Source organism: Budorcas taxicolor, chromosome 1 (assembly GCF_023091745.1).
Source record: "Budorcas taxicolor isolate Tak-1 chromosome 1, Takin1.1, whole genome shotgun sequence".
NCBI classification, from domain to species: Eukaryota; Metazoa; Chordata; class Mammalia; order Artiodactyla; family Bovidae; genus Budorcas; species Budorcas taxicolor.
In genome coordinates, this window is record NC_068910.1 from 161,151,350 (window position 1) to 161,170,438 (window position 19,089).

General features: G+C 43.4%; 1 protein-coding gene across 1 annotated transcript in view; it reads left to right on the forward strand.

Moving 5' to 3' along the window:
- SLC7A14 (solute carrier family 7 member 14) overlaps positions 1 to 19,089 on the forward strand; it is a 50,561-nt gene that overhangs the window by 15,490 nt on the left and 15,982 nt on the right. Inside the window, exons 2-4 of the mRNA XM_052644224.1 lie at positions 4,449 to 4,685; positions 6,225 to 6,442; positions 17,203 to 17,349. Of these exons, the coding sequence (XP_052500184.1) occupies positions 4,449 to 4,685; positions 6,225 to 6,442; positions 17,203 to 17,349 (602 nt within the window). The remainder of the gene's footprint in view (positions 1 to 4,448; positions 4,686 to 6,224; positions 6,443 to 17,202; positions 17,350 to 19,089) is intronic.

Genomic DNA, 19,089 nt, shown 5'->3' on the forward strand with positions numbered 1-19,089 from the left:
TAACCAAAAAGGGTATCAGAGTTGTAGGACGTGAGGAATAAATCACTCCTCTTCTCTTTAGTCCCACTGAAATGAAGCCACTCTATTGCTCAAGGACTCGCCTCTCTGAACAGCTCTGAAGGGAACACGTCCGTCACGTCTGCAGCACACACTCGATAGCCATCTGCACCCTGCCATTGTGCTGCATATCGATTTTCTCCAGCTACACGGTCATCCTCTGGAACCAATATGCCTCTCCCGCTCCAGCCACTTGATGAATAGCCAAGGAATGCAAAGTCACTTTGATAACAGCATAAGGCAAATATGATTAGGAGGGTAACTCTGGGGCAATAAATTTTTGAAATGAGTTGCTAAATTGAGTAGAGATTATTTATAAACTTATCTCTCATTTAGAATAGTGAGTCTGCTTCTTGGTTCACCAAATCAATTTTAGGTGATAAATATTCTGCAATTCTTTTTCTACTATTCTGCAATGCAAACTAGAGAGAATGTTACCTTCCTACGCACTAACTTTAAAAAAAAATCACCTCTGTATGGAAGACAAAGGAAGGAAAAGTAATTTCTCATAAAAATAATATTTCAGCATTTGGATGCTGGGGCATAACCACTGTGAATGCCGCTGCCACAAATGCACACTCACATACGTGTGCCATTTGGTGCTCAAAGACCATGAGTCAAGCTGCCGCTGATGGGGCTTTCCCAAATGACAACCAACTCCTGGTAAATTTCAAACAAAACAAATTACAGCTGTCCCTTAATTTACCCAATTGTTACCCCCCCTGAATAATTCAGTGTATGTAAAACCATGCAAACAAAAAATGCTTTGTGCAATGAAGATAGATTTAAGCTCAGAAATTACAAACACGTTGTGTCTTACATGAATGTCCACTGGGACCTTTGGAATCAAGTAAGAGGACAATGCATCATCCTGTGGGATGGTCCCACACACTACAAAATGTCTAACAGCCCAGGCTTTCGCCCATTTAATTCCACGAGGGCCCACAATAATCATGTTAACCATAGACACCCTCATAGAATACCAAAACTCCCCCTAGGAGGCAGTACAACCTTGCAAGACTACTGGCTTGCAGTGTTTCCTACAGGGCTTCCCCCATTAACACAAATGTTTAAGAGTTGATTCTAGGTCTAAAACCAAAGAAGGACAGTATTAGAAGGGAGCATGAAGCTCCTCTAATTGGCCCTCTAGTTTTACCCATGTGAGATAAGTAACTTGCCTTTGAATACTCAGTGACCACCTAATCTAGGATAAAAAATTTTTTTTTAATGGCATCCTTTTCCATGGTTTTTATTTCTTATTGAGATTAGAATAAGTGTCTAATTGAATGTGTCTCTTACACATGAGATAGTTGGTGACGGTGGTGGGGAGGGAGTAGAATGATTGACAACATTTTCCAGTTTTTTTCCCAGGATACTGGAGTTGAAATCATTTACTCCTCATCACTGAGTTTCCCTGGATACACTCTATAAATGTGTGCTCAGTCATGTCTGACTCTGCGACCCTGTGGACTGTAGCCCACCAGGCTCCTCTGTCCATGGAATTCTCCAGGCAAGAATACTAGAGTGGGTTTCCATGCCCTCCCCCAGGGGACCTTCCTGACCCAAGGATAGAATCCACATCTCTTGCATTGGCAGGTGGGTTCTTTACCATTGAGCCACCAGTGAAGCCCTCTAGCACCCACGAAAAGCTTGGATTCATGCATGCAAATAAACCAGAAGCTTTCAAAAATAAAATCCTTTACAACATGTTCAAAATGAGAATGTGTCCCAAAGAATGATTTCTGCGAGCAGAAACTATCCCACGTGATTAGTGGCTAACTGATTTCCCACTGTTCTCCCCAAGCCCCAGTCATCAAGATCCAAGCATGTTTGGGGTAAATAAGTAACTAAGATTCCATATGCTCCTACACCATGCCCAGCACAGGGCCCATTCCTCTGACCCAAGAGAGCAAGGGATGGGCAGGTCCCTTCACAAGACCCAAGGAAGACTTGACTCTTTGCTAATCACCCTTGCCCAGTGACTTGAGTGTTTTCTTACTTAACTTGGCAGATCAAATATTAAGGAGAAAAATATTGGCTCTCCAAGTTAAATCTGCAATCAAACGGATGCCCATTTCAAAAGTGCCACTTGGAAAAATCCTATTTATAAGCCTTGTACATTATCAGGTGGTGAAGAAGGATGAAGAAAAGAAGCTCACAGAGTATAAGAATTACTTGATAAAGTTGTGCATCCTGCACTAAAGAGAATAAATCATTTACCTCCCAAATCCTTACACTGCACTTAAAGAGACACCTACTCAACGTGCAAGCTCAAGTCCCTTCAGAAGATGAGAACACATAAGTTATACCAGTTCCCCCAGCAGGCCCTCACACTCTGTACTTTCCTCCTAGAGTTCCTCAGGCTTTCCTTCCGAGACCACTTCCTCTTAATTTTAGACTCACTCTAACAATTTAAACATTAAGTGTTAGAAGCAGCAATTTAGAAAAAGAGGAGGTCAGACCGCTCCAGGTAAGCCCCGCAACAGTAACAAGAAGAAATGACTGATAGTCTGACCTCCAAGGAGATGGAAAACTATTTTACAAAGTGGAGGGAAGGGGGCTGACACAGAAACTCAAAATAATAACAGCTTAGGCCATTCAAGGTAGGGACGAACAGCTTTGCTGGCCTTGAGAGCATCTCCATAATACAGAACAATATAGTAACTAATGTGAAAGGAAACGATGCTTAATATATTTTGTAACAGAATTCCATATAACAATAGAATCCTACTGTTGAAAGAGTAGGAAGATTCTAAAGAGAGATCCCGGCCTAATTCCTTTACCTTACAAGGAAGGAAACACGTAAAGTGGTGCACAGGTTTGAGGCAGAGTTGAGACAAGAGGGCAACCCAGCTGTCCAGGGCTCCTTCCATATGGAGGCGCCGACACGGAGGCCACCGAGGGGAAGGAAGAAAGGGCGTGTCACATGTAGTCACATTGTGTCACTGCTTCTGACGCCTCTGCTTTTGCATCCGTGCATTGATTTTACTCTCTTCCAAAGGAGAAGAAACTTGCTCTCTTCAGTCACAAAAGAATGAACGATTTTTCCCTGATTTGTGATGAGAACCGCCAGGCTGGCCCTGAACAAAGTTGGGACTGAAAGTAATGCTTACTTTGTGTTCCCCTCTACCTCTATCTCATATTCCTGGTGTGTCTCCTCCAAGCTGTCGCATGTCTGTCCTCCCACTCAGTACCCCACCCACTGGCCCCAAATCTAGACTTTCTGGTACAATGTAGAATATTCTCCCAACTTCCAGAAGTTTGATATACTCCCAGCCTCTTTCTAATTTAATTTCTAATTCTATAAAACAAAAAATATACCAGTGTTTCTCAGAGGCAATATACCAGTGTTTCTCAAATATAAGTGGCAAGCTTATTAAAATGCATATTCCTGGTCCCCATCTCCTGAAATCACAACTCAATAGATGACTCTGATCGCTTTTTGGCCTTCTGGCTAAGATCAAGTGTAATAGATGACTCTGGTAGAAGTGTCCCATTAGACCTGCTTTGGAAAACATGTGACTTCTGCCTGCCTCTCCAGCCTCGTCTCCTCGCAGTCCCCCAGTGCACATCCCCTTCCACCCAAAACTTCATACAGTCTCTCCCCACCATGGCTTTGCCTCACAGTCCTCCTTCTGAGTCCAATTAATTCCTCCATATACCTCAAAACCAGCTGATGCACACGTCTCATCTCTGCTGTCTGTGTTCCTGTATGTCTCTGCATTACTGAGCTCATACTCCCTACAAAGTGTGGGGATTTACTGGCATAGCTCCACTTGAAGGCAAGGCCTTGCCTCATTTGTCTTTTTTCTATTCCCAGCATTTGGCATCTTGCCAAGTACATAGGAGATACTCTAAAGGTGTTCATTAGATTATCTTCTGCATGTGCCTAGTTATTTATTTATATTTGCATTTTTAATTAACCTCCCATCCCATATAGTACAGGATTTTCAAAGATTGCTCCAGGTATCACCCTTAAATGAGGAACACATTTTGTAGCAAATAAAAATGAAAAGAGAAGAATGCTAACATAATCTAACCTTGGTGACATCAGTTGTATGGTCCTAATGAATTAGACCCAAGTTCACTCAGGATATCTGACATTTAAGGAACAACAACAGAGATACATACAATAAATGGGAGTTTTTCTAATAAAGAAGATCAGTTTCTAGTCATTCCTTAGAATTAGATCCGGCATTTGGGTTTAGACTTTTTACAGAAGTAAAGTTGGAAGACATCAGAACTGGCTTTGAATTGATTCATTTACATAAAACTCTGCGTACTTGTTCTAAGACCCCAGAGATGTCCAGGATTATCTATCCCAGATGGTTAGCCACCAAAAGCTTAGCTCATCTCCTGAAATCCATCTGTCATGTGTGTGTCCCATGCAGGTGTCTGCTATGCAGAGTTTGGAGTCCGCGTCCCGAAGACCACAGGGTCAGCCTACACCTACAGCTACGTCACTGTCGGGGAGTTTGTGGCATTTTTCATCGGTTGGAACCTGATCCTGGAGTACTTGATTGGCACCGCGGCCGGCGCCAGCGCTCTGAGCAGCATGTTTGACTCACTGGCCAACCACACCATCAGCCACTGGATGGTGGACAGCGTGGGGACCCTCAACGGCCTGGGTGAGACTGCCACAGCCTCTAACTCCAACATGCAAATTCACGAAGCCAAATAAAGGGGCTCCTCTTTCAGGATGCAATTTGACAAAAAGTACCAAGGGCCTTAATATGTCTTTTTTTTGGCCAAGTAATGGATGAATGAATCTGTCCTAAGGAAACTATTCTAATTTCCATAAAAGTTTTATATGAAAAAATGTTCATCAAAGCCTTGTTTATAATAACAGAAAAATTAGAAACTGTTTAAGTATTCTACATTGGAGCAACTGATTAAGTAAACTATGGCAGTGTATAACATAGCTAGCAATTAAAAGGATGACCAGGAAGTCTGTTGTAAGAGCGTGGAATGTTTTTAATGTAATGCTGTATGACAAAGGACACAAACTGTATATGCATCACGTTAATAACTATATAAAAATATGAGTAATTTGGAAAAAGAACTATGAGGAACTTCTCTGATGGGTTCTTTAGAAGATTTTTAAAAATTTATCCTAAACCAGCATGCATTAATTTTTAAATAAGAGAATATATTTAAAAGAAACAAAATGAATGGGTATAACAAAATGAGTGAATACTAAATAACCAGAAGCTCATGTAAAAAATACCTTGAGACTTCAGGTCCTGAGCTCCACCTTCCATTCAGTTATCTGACTATCCCTTCTCAATCAAGGAAAGCTAAACTGTAGTGGAGGAGACTTTGGAAGTCTTGCTCCAAAACATCAAGGGCCTAATTCAGTGGCTGCATATAAGTCATTGGTGCCCGTATCTCAGAAGAGCTGACCAAAATGCTGAGCACCTAGATATGATGAGAAAATTTTAAAATATGAAGACAACATCTTCTCAGGATACTGATTTCATAGAAAATTTTAGGTCCAAAAGCATCCTCCAAAATCAGGTAGCCCAAATTTTTCACTTTACAGATGAGGTTCAGAGAAAGGAAACATTTGCCCACGACCACACAGCTGGTTACAGGTCAGAGTTGAGCTGAAATCCAGGAGTCTGACTGCTGAAGCAGTGCCACTTTCCCTCTATAGAGGGCAGGAGTCCACTGGCCAACAGACAAGACTAAACAGGCAGAGAGAGTTCCCCAGCCATCTTCTTTGCAATCCCTTCCAATAATTGTCAAAGACACACATTTTTAAATTTGCTAATAAAGAGATTGCTGGAATGAAATGGAATATTTTGGGGCTATAAAGTAAACAACAATGAAGATAAAATAGTTCAAATAACATGTTAGATCCATGTATACATTTGAATGTCCTTGGATAGTCCTGACTTCAGATGTCTCATGCCATGGCTCCAGAGAACTGCTATAGTTGTCATATTATGAATCCCAATTTTTGGTCCAGGATATCAGGTCATCTCACCTACATACCAAAACCTTCCCGTTTGCAACTAGACACCTGTGGACCACACACACACACACACACACACACACACACACACGGTTCCTTCTCCTTCCATGACACACTGTCCAGCCTTCTCTGAGTGCAGATGCACTGGGTGGGCCGGGACAATATTATTAATTCACATCTTATCCTCTAGGGAAAGGAGAACAATCATACCCGGACCTTCTGGCTTTGGTGATCGCAATCATCGTCACCATCATCGTTGCGCTGGGGGTGAAGAATTCTGTGGGCTTCAACAATGTACTCAATGTGCTGAACCTGGCCGTGTGGGTGTTCATCATGATTGCAGGCTTCTTCTTCATCAATGGGAAATACTGGGCTGAGGGCCAATTCCTGCCCTATGGCTGGTCAGGGGTAAGTTCATTCCTAAATCCCTGTGGATGCACCTGCTGCACGCTCGGCTTATTACCCTATGACCAGTTTGAAACACGAGTTAAAAGAAATGCTGCTTATCCCATAGTCTTCATGGCACTCTCTTCATCACCTTTTATCTGAATTTCATCAGAATGTTCTGAAGAAATGGTTCTTTTTTCTTTAGCTGTTTCACGAACATTTCTTGAGCTCCTATGTTATATGGAAAATGATAATAGATTTGAAGTTTTGGTCACTTGCAATTATGCCTAATTCTGCATATAATACCTCATTTAATCTTCCTGCAGTGCAGGAGACTGGGATTCTATCCCTGGGTCAGGAAGATTCCCTGGAGAAGGAAATGGTTACCCACTGCAGTATTCTTTCCTAGAGAATTCCATGGACAGAGGAGCCTGGCAACACTCCATGGGGTCACACAGTGTCAGACATGACTAAGGGAGACTAACATTCACTCAATAACCTTGCAAGGAGGATATTTACATTCTAGTCTTACAGATGAAAAAACACAACACTCAGAGAGGTCAAATGACTTGCTACTAAGCACATAGCATAAGTGCCCAAGTTGAGAGCCAAAGACAGGACTGTCTGGTTCCAAAGCCTGCACATGATCAGCTCAGTCCTATAGAATCTCTCTATAGGACTGTTCAATTCAGACAGTTGGTACATAGACAAGCAGCAAAAAGAGGCCCGAACAGTGGGCAGGCAAGGAAGGGGTGAGCATTGCTTCAGTATGGAACTTAACAAAGGAACAGTTCTCAAATCTAAGCTCAATGTTTGATCCAAGGCGAGAGTCCTGCTGGGGTCTGAGAGCAGAGAAGCCCACTGGTGTGGTCTGGGGGATTGACAAAAGAGTGGGCTGGACCAAAACATCTTCAGATCTCATCCCAGTGATCTGATGGTGTGGTTTATGCTAAAGAAAGGTGGAAAGGTCCAAGTGGCAAATTCTTTATACTGACTAGTGCTAGTTCTAAGTCACACCTGAATTCTTCCTCTATATGACTGAAAATGCCACCTTTATGTATTTAATGGTAAAATTCACTCGCCCATTCTTCTTTTCTTCAAACTGTAGAACAGAAATCAGAGAAGTTCAAGCTAGAATGGATCTTAGAGGCCCCCTGGTCCCACCCCCTCACTTAACAGATAAAGAAGCTGAGGCCCGAAGACAAGCCTGCCCAGCATCAGGGACAGAAGGCCAGGATTCCACCACATTTCCTTGTGTAGTCTTTGCTTACACTGGCTTTCCAGGGACCAGAAATTGCTCTTGGACAACACTCAAAATTACTTCTGTGTATTCTAAACCATGCCACGCTGTTCAGTGAAGAGAAATAAGCAAGGAAACAATTTAAGCCAACGTTTCTAGTCTTCTGCTTATCAGTAAGAATTCTGCAGAACCACAGAGTTCATCCCTCCTCCTTGAAGTGAATAAATCCTCAAACTGGTTAAAACCAGAAGAAGAGACAAAGAAACACTGTTGACCCCATTCTGGATCCCCAAGTCTATATTTTCTCATGATACAAATTGTTCCCTCCCTATCATATAAGAAAACAACAAATGATAATAGTGACAAAGAAAGAATGTTTTCCCAGAACTCAACTGCATTTTCATCATAGCACATGAAAATGTTCTCACTGTTTTCTTAACAATGTAAGAAATTACTGGGTCAGGGACTTATTGTAACGCTTTGGCCAACAATTAACTTCTCTGCTTTCCAATTTTCTCATGTATCAGGTGGTAAAAGTAATTGCACCAAATGTTTGCAAAAAGATGATAAAACCTTAGACATTTTTAAGTCCACATTGTATAATTAGTAACAATGATCACGATGGAGGAAGGAGCTAGAATTTATCCACTATGGTGCCCAGCACATGCTCTATGAATATTATCTCACTCTTATAACAAAACTTGGAAGCAGTTAGCAGTTATATCCCCGCTATCCCCAACTTACAGATGGAGAACTCAAGGCTCAGAGAAGCTGGGTAACTTGCCGGAAGTCACTTAGCTAGTCAATGCCAGGACTGAAATCCCCGCCTAGCTGTATGGCTCCAAAGCCCCTTCCACTACATCGAGTACCTTGTGTATGATGACCCCTGCCTTCTGAGTCTTCTTAACACTTCCTTTAAGCTTCACAAAGACTGGAATTCTTGGAGCTGGGAGGAGCATTAAAATGGGAGCATAGTTAAGCCTGGGGCTTTCCAGGTGGTCATGATGGTAGAAGAACCCTCCTGCCAATGCAGGAGACATAAGAGACACAGGTTCAGTCCCTGGGTCAGGAAGAACCCCTGGAGAGGGGCATGTAACCCACTCCAGTATTCTTGTCTGGACAATCCCATGGACAGAGGAACCTGGCAGGCTACAGTCTGTGGGGTCACAAAGAGTCAGACCTGACTGAGCAACTGAGCACAAGAAAAGTTACGATCACAGGTCTAGATGAAAGTAGAGTGACATTCAGCTCCAGTCCTGGAGGAGTCAAAGTCCTTATTCACTCCAGTGCTCCCAGGACCTCACGCATGGGACCAACTCTCTTTTTTTTTTGCACCTTTGGCCACTGACCTCACTCCAACCCAAACCTACTACCTGGAGTAGGCTGGTCGTTGGTCACCAAAAAAACCTGGCTGGGATTTTGGATTTTTCTCTGTGAGTCCTCTTTCCCTGCAGGAAATTCAAATCTGTGTCCTAGTGGCTGTGCCTAAAAACATCATCTGAGCACAAAGGACAGCCCAGCGTGAAGATGGTGCTGACTCATCCTCTCTGCCTGGCCTCGGATTTCTGCATCGTACATCTCCTCCCCAGCCCGCTGCCTGGACCTGTTCTTTCTTGACTTTGGTTTTAGGTCACTTTTCCAGTCCAGCAAGGCCACTCTGGATATACATGGTATTTCTTGAGATCTGACACCTTCTCATGAGCATGTCATCCACCAAGTGAATAAACACACTCCCTACTCTGTTCTCTAACAACTGTCAGCAAAATCAAGTTGCCTACTTGCCAACTACATGAACTTCCTCACTCCTTAGGGAAAATCTGACCCCCACCCCGATCAAAAAAAAAAAAAAACCTGATGAAATTTGTTAGTCACTCAGGCATATCCAACTCTTTGCAACCCCATGGACTGTAGCCTGCTATGCTCCTCTGTCCATGGAATTTTCCAGGCAAGTTTACTGGAATGGGTTGCCATTTCCTTCTCCAGGGGATCTTCCCAACCCAGGAATTGAACCTGAGTCTCCTGCACAGCAGGCAGATTCTTTACCATCTGAGCCACAAGGGAAGCCCACCTCTGACAAGGGGACTGACAAGTTCAGAGTACCAACCCACTTTCTTCTTCAATCCCGACAGGTAAGATGGGATGGAGGACACCATTGTGGAGGGAATGGTTTATACAGATACTGTTACGTGACTTCAAACACAACTCTCAAGGAAATCTAAAGGGTTAATGAGCAATCCATCCTCTGACCACAGACCCCTCAGAAGCCTAGTCTTTCCCTGTTCCAAACACTTCCTTCCAAAGAAAATAGCATAAGGAATGGTTTACTCACTTACGGGTTCTGGGTCAAATGCTTCTTTGGTCTTGAAGAGCTTAAGAACAACAAACATTTTTTCCCTATATCAAGTAACTGCTGGCCCTCAGCTGAACCCCCACTTCCATCTGCAATTCCTCAGCCCCTGAACATTGTTGGATGCGTATTCACTGTACGTTATTTGTTCTCGATGCTATCTTATGGTTTCTCTTTAACCAAATAAAACATTCTACCAGTACAAATAGCTCCCAGGAAAATGGTTCAGAGCAAGTATTTGTGGGGAATGCTGACAGTCTCCAAAAAGAGGAAAAGTTGTTTTCCATGTCTCCACATTTGAATCCACTTACTGGAACCTATTAGCACATTCCACTGTTGCTGTGGACAGGCTACTAACAGATCTGGAGCAAGAGGGTGGTAGGAAATGCTGCTAAAGTTGGAGTTTTGTCTTGTTACCTTGAGAGTGAATTACACAAATGTGCCTAATTATCTCGTGGGCATATCTAAGGTAGAATATGGAGAGCCGCCTCATCCTGACACCTCTCAAATATCAGCAAGGCACAGGGATCCCAGCTTTTAGGGATCTCTGAAGTTGAGTAGCAGGCCAGCAATGACATTCTTTTGTCAACTAATTAAGCAACAGTCCTCCAGCAACTGAAGCAGGTACTGCTGCCCCACAAAGCTCTGTAGAGGGAAAGACTGACCATCTGGCTGAGCAGCTTTACCAGGCTGACCTTGGAAAATAATTTCCAGTGACGTCATCAAATTGAAAAGTCAATACTGGTTTTTATTTATGTAAGACATTAAAGGAAAGCTAGGATAAAGTACTGATGAAGGCAGAAACATGTATACACACACACACACACACACACACACACACGCTTCACCCACTAATTTAATTCACAGATGCTCACCCCTGGGTACTAAACACATTCTTTCAAGCATGGAAGTGTATCCTAATTGTAAATACCAGAGGCTCAATCTGAAATCTGGGTAGAGTGAAGTAGAGAGCAGTTTTAGTGGTTTTGGGGTAGAGACACACCCATACAGTTTCATTTCATGGCTTTGTTGTATTTACCAACCAGGGATTATTTGCTTGAAGGACACACACACACACACACACACACACAAAACTCATTCAAACTAACTCCTGTAAAAAGGTGACCCTATTTGTTAACTGTATTATCTTTTCTTAAATAATCTGTTTATTTTATCTGTATCTTCTAGGCCAGAGTCTGTTTGATCCTGGCAGGTGTGCTGGTTTTCTTGCATTTGCCCACACTCCCCCAGATCACCCCTCTACTCCTCCTGCTCTGTTCTGTGCTCCAGAAGACCCCCTACTGGTGGCTTCCTGTTAGGTTTAGCCAATGGGAGATATCAATCAGGAGATCAGAAGGGGAGAAGAGAACAGGCCAGGGCATTTCTTCCTCACTTCCTCTCAGCATTGACCCCTAGAGTCCCTTCATCGAAATCATTACATTTGAACCATCTGAGTTAAATTTCATGGCCTTTCCATCACAGTAGAACCTCCAGGTGGCCTACTTTTGATCTGTTTAGTCTTTCTTCAATCATAACTGCTTTCTAATTCTACATATGCAAATTGGGGCTAACAGACATTCTCTTTGCAAACTTATTCTCTCTCTTCCCAACTAACCTAGTTCCCATAGTTAATTTTCTGGTATCTAATCATTATCAGTAATTGCCATTCATGCTTTCACTCATTTGGGAAATAGCATCTGTGTTTTACAAATAATGTTCAGTTCAGTTGCTCAGCTGTGTCCGACTCAGTGACCCCACAGACTGCAGAACACCAGGCTTTCCTGTCCATACCAACTCCCGGAGCTTGCTCAAACTCATGTCCATCAAGTTGGTGATGCCATCCAACCATTTCATCCTCGGTTCATCCCCTTCTTCTCCTGCCTTCAATATTTCCCAGCATCAGGGTCTTTTCCAATGAGTCAGTTCTTCACATCAGGTGAAGAAAGTATTGGAGCTTCATCTTTAGCATCAGTCCTTCCAATGAATATTCAGGACTGCTTTCCTTTAGGATTGACTGATTTGATATCCTTGCAGTCCAAGGGACTCTCAAGAGTCATCTCCAGTACCACAGTTCAAAACCACCAATTCTTCAGCACTCAGCTTTCTTTATAGTCCAACTCTCACATACATACATGACTACTGGAAAAACCATAGCTTTGACTATATGGACCTTTGTTGGTAAAATGATGTCTCTGCTTTGTAAAAATGTAGGTATTTGCTAATCTTGATCAATTTGTCATCACAGTCAAGGTAGCATTTCTGGTCTTGCAGTGGCCTCTAGGGTCCTAACCCCAGGAGGTCATACTTTTTGCACATGACTGTATCCATATCACCAAGTACAGTTCCTGGTTCATGGGACCAGTTAATAAAATATGCATCAAGTTCTAGAAGAAAAATAAGGAGGAAGAAGAGGAGGAATTTGTGTTCTTGGTTTCATCTGTTCTAGAAAAACTTACAATAGTAATAAAAATACTACTGATATGAGCAATATTTATTAAGCACCTACCCAGGTGGTGCTAGTGGTAAAGAATCCTCCTGCCAAAGCAGGAAATACAAAAGACTCGAGTTTGATCCCTGGGTTGGGAAGATCCCCTGGAGAAGGAAATGGCAACCCACTCCAGTATTCTTGCCTGGAGAATCTCATGGACAGAGGAGCCTGGCAGGCTACACTCCATGAGGCCACACAGAGAGTCAGACATGACTGAGTAACTGAGCATATATTCTACAACCATGATGGACTATCTCATTTAATCCTTGTAGCAATCCAATGAGCTAAATACTATTTTTATTTCCATTTAAGTGATAAAGAAAATGAAGCCCCTACGGCAGAAAGTGAAGAGGAACTAAAAAGCCTCTTGATGAAAGTGAAAGAGGAGAGTGAAAAAGTTGGCTTAAAGCTCAACATTCAGAAAACTAAGATCATGGCATCTGGTCCCATCACTTCATGGGAAATAGATGGGGAAACAGTGGAAACAGTGTCAGACTTTGTTTTTTTGGGCTCCAAAATCACTGCAGATGGTGACTGCAGCCATGAAATTAAAAGAGGCTTACTCCTTGGAAGAAAAGTTATGACCAACCTAGATAGCATATTCAAAAGCAGAGACATTACTTTGCTGACTAAGGTCCATCTAGTCAAGGCTATGGTTTTTCCAGTAGTCATGTATGGATGTGAGAGCTGGACTGTGAAGAAGGCTGAGCACCGAAGACTTGATACTTTTGAACTGTGGTGTTGGAGAAGACTCTTGAGAGTCCCTTGGACTGCAAGGAGATCCAACCAGTCCATTCTGAAGGAGATCAGCCCTGGGATTTCTTTGGAAGGAATGATGCTAAAGCTGAAACTCCAGTACTTCGGCCACCTCATGTGAAGAGTTGACTCATTGGAAAAGACTCTGATGCTGGGAGGGATTGGGGGCAGGAGGAGAAGGGGACGACGGAGGATGAGATGGCTGGATGGCATCACAGACTCGATGGACGTGAATCTGAGTGAACTCCGGGAGTTGGTGATGGACAGGGAGGCCTGGCGTGCTGCGATTCATGGGGTCGCAAAGAGTCGGACACAACTGAGCGACTGAACTGAACTGAACTGATGGGGTTAGGAACTTGTTCTATGTCACCAAGCTAGTTCTTGGCAGAACCAATCAAAGACTGACAGGCTATAGAATCTGCACTCCTAACCAAGTCCTATCCCACCCATACGCACGGCTCTGAGATTCCCCCTGGAGCCTACAGTGCACCTCTCCAACAACTATATGATTCATACTTCAAAATTGGAAGGTGTTGCTCCAAGATACCTGTATCTTGGAGGCATCTCCCACTGAGACTTCTCTTTCAGTTAGCCCTCCCTGTGTCCTCAGTTAATCTTCTTTTGGCATGGTTTAGACCTCTCACCTTTTTTTTTTTTTTGATAAATTAATTTATTTAATTGGAGGCTAATTACTTTACAATATTGTACTGGTTTTTGCCATACATTGACATGAATCGGCCATGGGTGTATGTGTGTCCCCCATCCTGAAATCCCCCCCCCCCACCTCCCTCCCCATCCCATCCCTCAGGGTTGTCCCAGTGCACCGGCCCTAAGTGCCCTGTCTCATGCATCAAACCTGGACTGGCGATCTATTTCACATATGGTAATATACATGTTTCATTGCTAGTCTCTCAAATCATCCCACCCTTGCCTTCTCCCACAGAGTCCAAAACTCTGTTCTTTACCTCTGTGTCTCTTTTGCTGTCTCACATATAGGGTCATCATTACCATCTTTCTAAATTCCATATGTATGCGTTATTATACTGTATTGGTGTTTTTCTTTCTGACTTACTTCACTCTGTATAATAGGCTCCAGTTTCATCCACCTCATTAGAACTGATTCAAATGCATTCTTTTTAATAGCTGAGTAATATTCTATTGTGTAAGTGTACACAATAGCTTTCTTATCCATTGATCTAGGTTGGACATCTAGGTTGCTTCCATGTCCTAGCTATTGTAAACAGTGCTGCGATGAACATTGGGGTACACGTGTCTCTTACGTTTTTCCAGGGTAGCTTGGCCCTGAATTCCTACTTAGGACCTTCCCACCCTCCTATCCTCAGCAGGGAGCTCTTCCAGTATCTAAGACCATCCAGCAGTGATCACTCCAAACGGATATGGCACTGTAGCCCTGGGACGTCCTAAGTGGGATTGATTGCATCATCAGACTGATTGTCATAAAATGTCACTGTATGATTTATAAGAGGGGTGTGTGTGTGTGTGTGTGTGTGTGTGTGTATGGAAAGAAAGATGTTAAAGGAAGAGAAAGCAGGACCTGTTTTTCTGGAAGCTGTCTTAAATCAAGGCCTTCCTGGATTGGGGCAGCTTGGTGAGCCTGAAATTCCAGCATCCATCCATCCTTGACCACCAGAAACATTTTTTAGACAAGTGAAAACAAGTACCTTTCCAAACCTGTGAACCTCCGTGTACCATGAGGTGAGATCTCCTTGTCTGGAGGCAAGACACTTTCCACACCCTGAAATGCAGGACTCTGCTGGAGTGAAAGTGGGAGTTATCTCCTCTCCCAGATAATAGCCCCCTGGTGACAACTGCTTGTATGCAAGTTCTTTCTACTAGAGTAAATCAGGAATTCTTAGATTTTTGTGTGTGCAGTAGACTCCTTGGCAGTGTGGTGAAGCAGATGAACTCCTTTGGGATTGTATTTATATTGTATATAAACTGTATTTATAAATGAATAACCTAATTACATAGAAGTTTGAAAGAAACCAATTACAGTTAACCTATGAACAACAGCAGTTTGAATCAGGCTGTTACACTTTTTTATTTTTTTTTTCAAAAGTAAATACTATGGTACTACATCAGTGAGTGGTTAGCTGAATCCGTGGACATGAAACCACAGACACAGAGGAATCAAGTACACAAGGAACCATGGACACAGAGGGCCAGTATAAGTTATACTCAAATTTTCAACTGTGCTGGGGTCAGCATCCCTAACCCTCAAGTTGTTCAAGGGTCAACTGTAAATTGAAATACAGTTACAAAAATATTTTTAGATTGTGATATAACCATGGGCTTCTTTACTAGTGTTTTAAATATTAATATCTATGTCTAATAACTAACATAAATTGGAAGTAGCAATGAGCACAAAGTGTATTTCAAGATCTCTGCAACAACTAATATGATTGGGAAAATATATGATTGGTGACAAATATCACAATACTCTTAGTTTGTTATCTATACTCATAATCAAAAGAAATGATAACATTCAATACAAGGGTAAGGAAAATAAAGATTTATTTTTCTCATCAAAATTCTCTGACTCTCCTGAATTGCATGGACCCCAGAATAAGAGCCCCCAGTTAGAGAACTGAAGCATTAGAGCCCTAGTGGGAGAGACTAGATTAGAGACTAACTCATTTTACAGGTGAGCAAATGTTGCTTTTGAAAGTTTGAGACGAGCTTCCATTTTGTGATGTACTTTGTAGGTTCTAGTTCTTCGTATTATGCCTTTTACTTCTTGAGAAGTCAGTCAGAAAGGTAAGAGTGAAAATTGAGGAACAGGTATCTGCTTGGCACATTTTTAGAATTTCATCCTTTATAAACCAAATATGGACAAAAAGGAAAAACTGGCCCAGTCTACAATGAGCCACACTCCTGGACTCCTAGCTAGAGTTTACATGGTATCAAATGCCTTCACCCCATACACAGAAAATCCAGAAAAATCTTTTTAATCTTCCCCTAAAAGGATATCCCCAAGCATTTCTTACTTTCAGCTGGTAATGAGAATGCTAAGATGGGAAAACAGAATTTAAACTTTGAAAAATTCTTTGGAAGAAAGTTACATGCTCCTCAATGGAGGATTTTCACTGACATCTTGACCCATCAAATTACAACCATCTTTGGAATCCCATAGGCTCCTGTCAGACAGACATCCAGCAGATGTCACTGGATACCACCTCCCCAGCTTCACTCTGCCTCACTCTTCATCCATTCCATGGCTATGTAGCCCAACTAGGCTGCTCAAACCCCCCAAAATCAGCTCTCCCTTTCTTTCCATGGAAGACAAGAGTCTACCTGAAAAATCTAAAAATCCTTTATATCATTTAACATCCGGAAGATACCCTGAAAACGATCTACCAGGGTCACTAGTAGTAATTTGAGCAGGAGAATTTGTGCAACCGCATCTGAGACCCCTACTAAATGCCAGAAGCACGCACTCCATGTCTCTGTGTCAGTCACAAGTACCTCCCCACATTTCCAAACATTTCCTAGGGGTTATCACACAGCCCCTGGTTATGGTTGAGAACCACTAAATGAAAATAAAGCACAAATAAATTAATGAGTTCCCCCAAGACATAGGGTTAGCCAACTTACTGATTTACTTATAAGCCCACTTACTTCCAAAAATGATTTCAATGTGTTGAATGAACCTAATTTTTATTTGGGCATAATTCTTCTTATCTTCATTTTATACATGAAGAAATTTCCCAGTGTCACACAGGTAGTAGAAGTCAGAACTCAAGCCTTAAAAAAAATAAAAATAAAATAAAAATAAAAAAAGAACTCAAGCCTTTAGCACAAGTTCCACCATGTTTCCCCTTCTACCACTCAGTAATGTCCGCTGACCATCGGGCAATTAAGGGGACCATGTGTCAGGCGCTGGTGATCCACTGACTCTCTAAGTATTTCAAATGTCTTCATCTCTATAGGTGCTGCAAGGAGCAGCCACATGTTTCTATGCTTTCATTGGCTTTGACATCATCGCCACCACTGGAGAGGAAGCCAAGAATCCCAACACATCCATCCCTTATGCTATCACCGCCTCCCTGGTCATCTGCCTGACAGCATATGTATCTGTAAGTAACAAAGGCTTATCATGGCACCTTCCACATGGACTTTTCATATTTGACCTTAAAACGTGGCTCTGGGACTGGGTTTCCTTCTGTCAGGAAGTAATCCTTCATTTGTGCATTCGTGGTGTTTGTACGCATATGTTCATGATGCTCCCTCTTTTAACATGGGCTCAAGCTCACCCCACCCGCTGATGACAGGGAGAAAATCAGGGTTCCAAGCTGGACACAGAAGCCCCAGGCCCTCACTTGGGCCATGGCTCACATCCCTGCTCCGCCCTACGCACAGGCTCTCGGCATCCCGGCATCCGGTGCCGGGAGTGGGGGTGGTGGGGGGAGCATGCAGGGAGTGGGCTGCCGTCCAAGGAGTTCAGATCATAGGCTGGCAGTAACGGGCGGGTGTGCGAGCAAGCAGAGGCATTGTGGGCCTCTGTGCACCCTCCTCAATGCTCTTCTGTCTTCTGGGAGCTTCCCAGCAGCAAAGAGGCAAGGCTCCCCTAGAGTGGGGAAGGAGAAAGCAGGACTGTCCTGGAAGCCAAAGGAAAGCACGAGAGCAGCCCTGGATATGGTGTGCCCACCAAAACGTTTCTCTTCCCGGATAGGTCAGTTATCGCTTCCCCTGCGCACACGGCTTCCCAGGCGGCGCTAGCGGTAAAGAACCCACCTGCCAAAGCAGGAGACTCAGGTTGGATCCCTGGATGGAGAAGAGTCCCTGGAGAAGGGCTTGTCAACCCACTCCAGGATTCTTGCAGGGAAAATCCCACAGATGGAGGAGCCCGGAGGGCTACAGTCCATGGGGTCACAAAGAGTCAGACACGACTGAGCACAGAGCTTATGCAACCAACACGCATGCAACTTATCTTATCCACCCCTGATTATCCCTGCAGACAGAACGTTCAGGAACAGCATGGGGGGAGGGGCAGGAGGGGGAGCAACAGAGACACTCTGCTGTGTATTCCCCCTCCTGTACCACCACCTCATAGCTTCCCCTCCTCCAGGAGCCAACCCTTGTAGCACACACAGTAAAGTTAATCACAGTTCCTTCCTTAGGATAGTGCTTTATAGACTACAGAGAAAGTCTACCATATACTGCCCTAATCCAACATGGGCAGGAGACCCACCAAGAATTGCTGTCAGAATCCACCCCACTCTCCTGCAGTCTACCCCACCACATGCCCAGAGAGGATGTTGCAAGTGATGATGTCACCGGGACAGATTCCCTTCTAGAATGTGTGGGCCCTAACCATGCCTCAAGTTTGGTGTTGTGTTGTCACCAGGCACACTCTACCGCCAGGAGAAGAGCCACACTGCGGGGCTGTGGGCACACCTCTTGCCAGCCTCCCCAGTGGCCACTTTGTTTCACTGGGGGATCTTGGTTCCTGAGACATAGGCGAAAAAGTAATCTACAAATGAGCCACTCTCTCCTTTTCAGGCTCTGAACTCCCTCAATGATGCCAGGATTGGCCTTCACAGCCCAGGGTTCTCCTGGCCTTATGACTGGCGTCTCCACTGCCTGGGGCCAATTATGAAGGGAGGGACGTCATGGTAGATCTATGACATGTGAGGAGAAATAGGTCCCGGTTAAGCAAAGCCATAGTGGTCTTCTAGCCCACAGTGGAACTGGACTCCATTCTGATGCCATCATTTATTTCTTGGCCTGCCTGGAGGAAATGGAAATACGAGTCCCATCAGTTAATCGGCTATGGATCCCCTACACATTTATCTTTCAAGTTTTGATCTCTGGTC